The sequence below is a fragment of the Rhea americana genome, unplaced genomic scaffold (assembly GCF_003343005.1).
Source record: "Rhea americana isolate MKP2758 unplaced genomic scaffold, rheAme1 scaffold_701, whole genome shotgun sequence".
NCBI lineage: Eukaryota > Metazoa > Chordata > Aves > Rheiformes > Rheidae > Rhea > Rhea americana.
In genome coordinates, this window is record NW_028186870.1 from 9525 (window position 1) to 15076 (window position 5552).

The window sequence follows — 5552 nt, forward strand, 5'->3', positions numbered from 1 at the left end:
TCGTCCCCCCGTCCCGTCCCTGTCCCCATCCCCAGCGACCCCAGGCCAGGGTCGGCGGCTCCTCGGGTGAGCCCGGCACCCTGTCCCCCTCCTCGCCCCCCCGTCCTGTCCCTGTCCTCATCCCCAGCGACCCCAGGCCAGGCGGCTCCTCAGATGAGCCCGGCACCCTGTCTCCGTCCTCACTCCCTCGTCCCTGTCCCTATCCCCTTCCTCCTCTCCCCCTGAGCCCGTCCTATCCCCCTGATCCTGACTGTCTGCCAGTGGCGCCTGGTGAGGAGTATGAGAACGTCCCCGATGGCCACCGCCAGTCCCTTGGTGAGTCGCGTGCCGTGGGGCAGAGCTGTGGGGCTGGGACCCCCAACCCTGCCCCATCTCCCCTCTTACTCCCCCTGCTCCCTACAGCGGACAGCCTGGAGTACGTCAACATCCCCGATGCCGGGGCCAGCCCCGCACCCCGCTACGGTGAGCGTTTTGAGGCTACTTTGGCCTGCCCCATGCAGGCTGAGACCCCCCCTCCAAACAACCACGGGGCTCCCCACATGAGCTGTGCCCCCCCTCACTGCGGGGCGCCCCTGTGTCCCCCACAGCCAGCGAGAGCGAGGAGGATGCCCCGGACTACGAGAACCTGCAGCACTGAGCGCCAGGTGACCTCGGCCAGCCCCCGCGCGCCCCACATCCGGCCCCCGCGCGCACGCCCCAGACCCGCCCCTCAGCTGCCCCGCACGGTCCCTGGGGCCAGGTGACCCCGGTGTCTCCCACAGGCGCTGCCGGCCGTCGCCCGGCGTGGGCACCAGGAGCAGCGGCTGGAGCCCTGGGAACTGGCCGGGCCGCCCCGTTAATTTATTGCACCCCGCCCCGTCCGCGCACCTTCGTCTGACACGTCCTGAGAAGCAGCCCCTGCTGCCCCCCGGCCTGCCCGGGGTCCCGGGGCCCCGCCCTCCGCAACGCTGAATAAAGCTGTGGGAGCTGCACTTAGCTGTGCCTCGGCCTCTCTGCGCCGTGGGGCAGGCCGCAGGGCTGGGCCCCCATGCCGCCATGCGCGGGGGGGCGGAGGTGCGAGAGGAAGTGGGAAGCAGGCAGGAAGTTGGGGGGGGCGCAGTGAGCCCCACAACAAGTGGGTGCACAGCAAGCCCACGGCAGTGTGGGGACCCCCAGCCCCATAGTGCCAAGTGCCCCATAGGTGTCTAGTCACTGCGGGGGGGGCACTGTGGGGCTGGGGGGGTGTACAGCTCTGCCACCTCCGTTCCCAGGGCTGCAGCAGGGATCCTCTGCAGGCGAGCAGGGCTGGGGCTGCCCCACATGTGGGGCAGCCCCCTGCACCTGGCTCCAGAACCAGCTTCTCCCTGCGGATGCAGACAGCCAGGCCAGCTCCATCAACGTCACCGGGCAGGGGAACGGTGGGGTGCGAGATGTGGGGCTTGGGCCGAGGCAGGGAGGTGGGCATCAAACATGGGGCTGCAGGAGGGCAGGAAGAGCAGAAACTCGGGCCTGAGATGAAGGGCCAAGGGGCAGCCATGGGGACCGGAGGGCAAGGCAGGGACTTGGCGGGGGTGCGATGTGGGGCCAGACTGGTCTCCCCACCTCCAGATGTGGACCAGGACTATGTGAACCCAGCCAGCAGCAGCAGCAGAGCCAGTGAGTGCCCCACGGCTGCCCCCCTCATCCCTCAAGCACGTCCTGCCCCACTGCACATTCCTGCCCACGGCCCCTTCTCCCTGCTCTCAGCTCCTCTTGCTTTGCAGGGTCAGCAGGACGGGCCGGGAGTACCTGCAAGTGTGGAGCTGTGGGGCAGAGAGAGGCTGCTCCTGCCCATGCCCTCCCTCTCTGCCCCCCTGCAGGGAGACTCTGTCCCCCACAGACACCTCAGACCCGCAGCAGGATGAGTAGAGGGGCCAGGGAGGGGGGTGGCACAGGGATGCCCCGCCACCAACGCCATCTCTGCTCCCCACAGGCTCGCCGGACCGGGGACAGGCTGACCACGAGTCCATCAGCATGCCCCAGGCAGGCGCTGCTCCGGGGGTGGCCTTGCCATGGGGCAGGGAGGCCAGAGCTGCCCCACCTGCAGGCAGACCCCTTCCCTGTCAGTGAACCCCAATAAATCAGAGGGGTGGCTGCCCCCCCTTGGCTCCATCATGTCTCGTGTGCCTGATGGTGAAGGGGTGAGGGGCGGGCGTGCGGGGCAGACGTGCTGTGGGGCCAAGGGACACCAGTCCCAACAGACAAGGTCAGCTGTGGGGTAATGAGTAACCAAGGCATGTTCGGGGCTGCGCAATGCCCTCCGTGCCGAGCCCCGAGCCTTTGTGGCACAGGCCACGTCCTTCCACCGCGGGGGCAAGGGCGCTGCCCCACGGCATCGGGCGAGGTTCATGAGCTCCTTACTGCTCCGGGGTGGGTAAAGAGCTCTCTGCCCCACAGTGCAGTCCAGCCTGTCTGACCCTCTTTATTGCCCCAGTGCAGCTGAGTGGGGTGGGGCGGCCCTGCCCAACATGGGCCACTCCCTCCCCCCGCCCCCTAGAATGAGGAGATGGAGTCCCGCCCCACGGCGGACCCAGGCGTTGCCCTGGCCCTAGAGGCAGGTGCGGAAGTGGGGCTCAGCATCACCCATGCGGTGCTGGTAGTGGGCATCGAAGGCCTCGCTCTGGGCCACGGTGAAGTGGTTCTTCCAGTCGCCAACCTCCCCTGAAAGCACGGGAAGAGGGGGTCAGGGGGTCCCCAACAGCCCCACGACAGTCTGAACCGCCCCAGGCATCTTGGACTGCCCCACAGCGCCCCCCCCCCCAGGTACTCATCTCTGCTCATGACAGGGATGCAGAAGGGGCGGGGTGCCCTAGGGTGCTCCTGTCCTGCCCGACGGCAGCCTGCCCCACGACACTTACCTCTGCGCATGAAGGGGCTGATGCTCTGGTCAAGGAGGGCAGTGGGGATGGAGCTGTAGTTGGCCATGGGGTTGTCCCGCATGACCTCGAAGGAGCTGTGCTGCACCACAGCTGCCACCTGCTCCGGCGTCAGGGGCTGCTCCAGGAAGGAGGCCACACGGGTGATCTCCCGCTCTGGGTCCTGCAGAGCAGAGGGGTGAGACAGGCCTGATGGCAGTGACCCATGGTGGAGCCCCCCCACCTCCTGCTTACTTCCTTCATGTCCTCGTAGAAGACATAGAGGATGCAGTGATTGCGCCGCTCCTCCCAGTATCGGCGGACATGATCGTACCAGGAGCCCCAGGCCACTGCGGGGAAAGCAGGCGGCAGCCCTGTGAGAGCCACCCCTTGCTGTGCGGCCTGCGGACCGCCTGTAATGCTCTCCTGGGGCCCTCTTCCTCCCTCCCTCCTGCCCCACAGGACTGACATTTCTCATCCATGAATTTCTGCAGGTACTCGGGCCAGGGCCCTGGCTCTGGCTGCGTCTTGTTCATCTGGTCAAAGAAGTAGTAGGAGACCACATTGTCCTTGGCATTGCGGGCCACGTAAATCACCTGTTGGGGGGAGGAAGCAAGGCATGAAGGCCTGGAGCGATGGGAAGGATGAGGGCTGGGGGCCACATGGGGGGCTTGGGTCTCACCTTGCAGCCCTGCTCCCAGAAGGTCTTGGGCACCAGCTGGAAGGGGAGATGGGTCTTGATGACACGGGGGGATGGGGCATTCAGGAGCTGGGTGACCCCTGCAAGGAACAAGGCGGGTGGCTTGGAGATGGTGAGGGGACCCCTTGGACCGGGAAACGGAGCAGGGACTGAGCAAGGACCCCAAAGCGAGATAGCAAGTGTGCGCAAGGCAGGGACCCTGGCCAGGGACAGCAAAGGTCACCAGGGTGGGGACACCAGAGTGGGAGACAGAGCTCAGACAGAGTGGAGACTCTGAGGTGGGGGGTGGTGAGGCTCCGCCAGGGCAGGGGACGCTGAGTGGAGGGGGCAGAAGGAGAGAGTGGGCAGGAGGCAGGCACCGGGTGCGGGAGGACAGCAAGGATCGCTGGGTGAGGGATGGAGCAGGGACCCCAGCACGGGGCAGGGGCAAGGGGAGCCAGGGCTGGGGACGGTGGGGCGCAGGGAGGGAGGTGGGGGGGCACAGGCTCACCTGAGGGCACGGGGAGTGGGGAGCAGATCTCAAGAAAGGGGATGCGGATGTGGGTGGGTGCCCGACGGGCTTTGGCCGCGTCCCCCCTAGCCAGGATGAGGTCAACGATCTCTTGCATCCAGGTGGTGCCTGCGGGAGGAGCAGCAGGGTCAGCAGCTGGCCTGGGGGTGCGGTGCCCGCCTCCCSGACGGACGGGCCTCCAGCCCCCAGCCCGGTCCCGGCTCTCACCCGCCTTGGGATAGGTGGCGATGAGGAGGTCGTCAGGACGTGCCTGGAAGCTTTCGATGGGCCCCCACTGCTGGGCGATGGGCTCCATGAGCGGGATGCCTTGCACCTCCTGCAGCGGGAAGCGGCGGAAGACGTGCAGCGACTTGGCCAGGCTGTCCACATACCCGGCCGGGTCGGCCATGGCCAGCAGCGRGGCGGCAGGCGCTGCAGAGCAGGGAGGGGCTCCGTGCCAGCCCTGGAGGAAAGGCGCGGGGTGTTCCCATCCTGATCTTATGTAAGAAGGGAGGTGTGGGCTGGGGCAAAGGCTGCCCTGGAGAATGCCTGCAGGGCATGGGGACACCAGGGAYGGAGGGGGCTGGGGAAGCCCGGTCTAGCGGGGGGAGGCGTTTGCGTGGCGTGTGCGCTGTGGGTCGGGAGGATGCTCTGCCTGCCTAAGCTGCATGCCTCTCCCGTCTCCTCATGCCCTCCTCCATTTTGCAGTTCCCTGGTGCTGTCCCTTCCCTATGCCCTTGCTGCCCCCCAAACCTTCGTACTCCAGGCCCCCACCTTAATACTTGCTACAGGTTGTTACTGATCCCCCCAGCTCCATCGCCTCCCCTGGCCCCAAGCCATCTCCTTGTTGTGGGGAGGCACTGGGGGGGGGCTTGGCAGCTGCTCCTTCACCCACACCTGGGCTGGGTGGGGACTTGGGCACCCAGATGCCACCTCGTTCCAGCCACCTCGCCTCTCGATGCGCACGGGCAAGGGCCTTGCCATATACACGTGCCTGTGCAACGGAGCTGTTGCACTTGTGCAAGAGGTGCGTGTGCACATTCATATGAGGCCTCAGCGCTCACATTCACTGCCAGGCCTCTATGTGTTTGTGTGCGTGTTGCACACGTGTGTGTGCACACACATGCAAGGAGAACGTGTGTGTGTGATGGGGGTGCACACGCGCAGCCTGGCACCGCGGCTTGTCTCCCCTCATTTCAAGCTGTTTTCCCCGTGCTGGGGCGGGGGGGCACAGGGGAGTGCAGGCCGCGGGGGTCGAGCTCTGCGCCGGGTCCCTCGACGGTGCGGGGCCCCCCCTGGCCGGGGCCTCTCGCTGCTCCGCTGGCGCGGCCTCGGCTCTGCGGGTCCGGCCGCCCCCCCGCGGCCCAGGGGGGGAGGTGCCCGCCGCCATGGCGCCCGCCCGAGGCGGCCGTCGGAAGGGCGGAAAGGGGCGGGGCGGGGGCGGGGCGCGAGGCGGCTGTGGCGGTCCCGCTACGAGGGCTGCGCCGGG

General features: G+C 67.5%; 2 protein-coding genes across 5 annotated transcripts in view; one reads left to right on the forward strand and one right to left on the reverse strand.

Annotated features, from left to right (window-relative positions):
• LOC146586192 (linker for activation of T-cells family member 1-like) overlaps nt 1-2130 on the forward strand; it is a 7265-nt gene extending 5135 nt beyond the window's left edge. For 2 of the 4 annotated variants that reach the window (XM_085321714.1, XM_085321716.1), the window contains 4 exons: nt 262-315; nt 403-462; nt 588-644; nt 762-849. In XM_085321714.1, the coding sequence (XP_085177840.1) occupies nt 262-315; nt 403-462; nt 588-637 (164 nt within the window). In that variant the 3' untranslated portion in view covers nt 638-644; nt 762-849. Of the gene's footprint in view, nt 1-261; nt 320-402; nt 463-587; nt 645-761 lie in introns of all 4 variants that reach the window. The other 2 variants (XM_085321713.1, XM_085321715.1) reach the window with 2 other exon arrangements.
• Nucleotides 2131-2420: 290 nt separating this feature from the next.
• LOC146586193 (sulfotransferase 1B1-like) overlaps nt 2421-5552 on the reverse strand; it is a 7316-nt gene continuing 4184 nt past the window's right edge. Inside the window, exons 2-8 of the mRNA XM_085321717.1 lie at nt 4292-4526; nt 4064-4192; nt 3556-3653; nt 3343-3469; nt 3129-3223; nt 2877-3057; nt 2421-2679 (exon numbers count right to left, since the gene is read on the reverse strand). Of these exons, the coding sequence (XP_085177843.1) occupies nt 2567-2679; nt 2877-3057; nt 3129-3223; nt 3343-3469; nt 3556-3653; nt 4064-4192; nt 4292-4472 (924 nt within the window). The 5' untranslated portion in view covers nt 4473-4526 and the 3' untranslated portion in view covers nt 2421-2566. The remainder of the gene's footprint in view (nt 2680-2876; nt 3058-3128; nt 3224-3342; nt 3470-3555; nt 3654-4063; nt 4193-4291; nt 4527-5552) is intronic.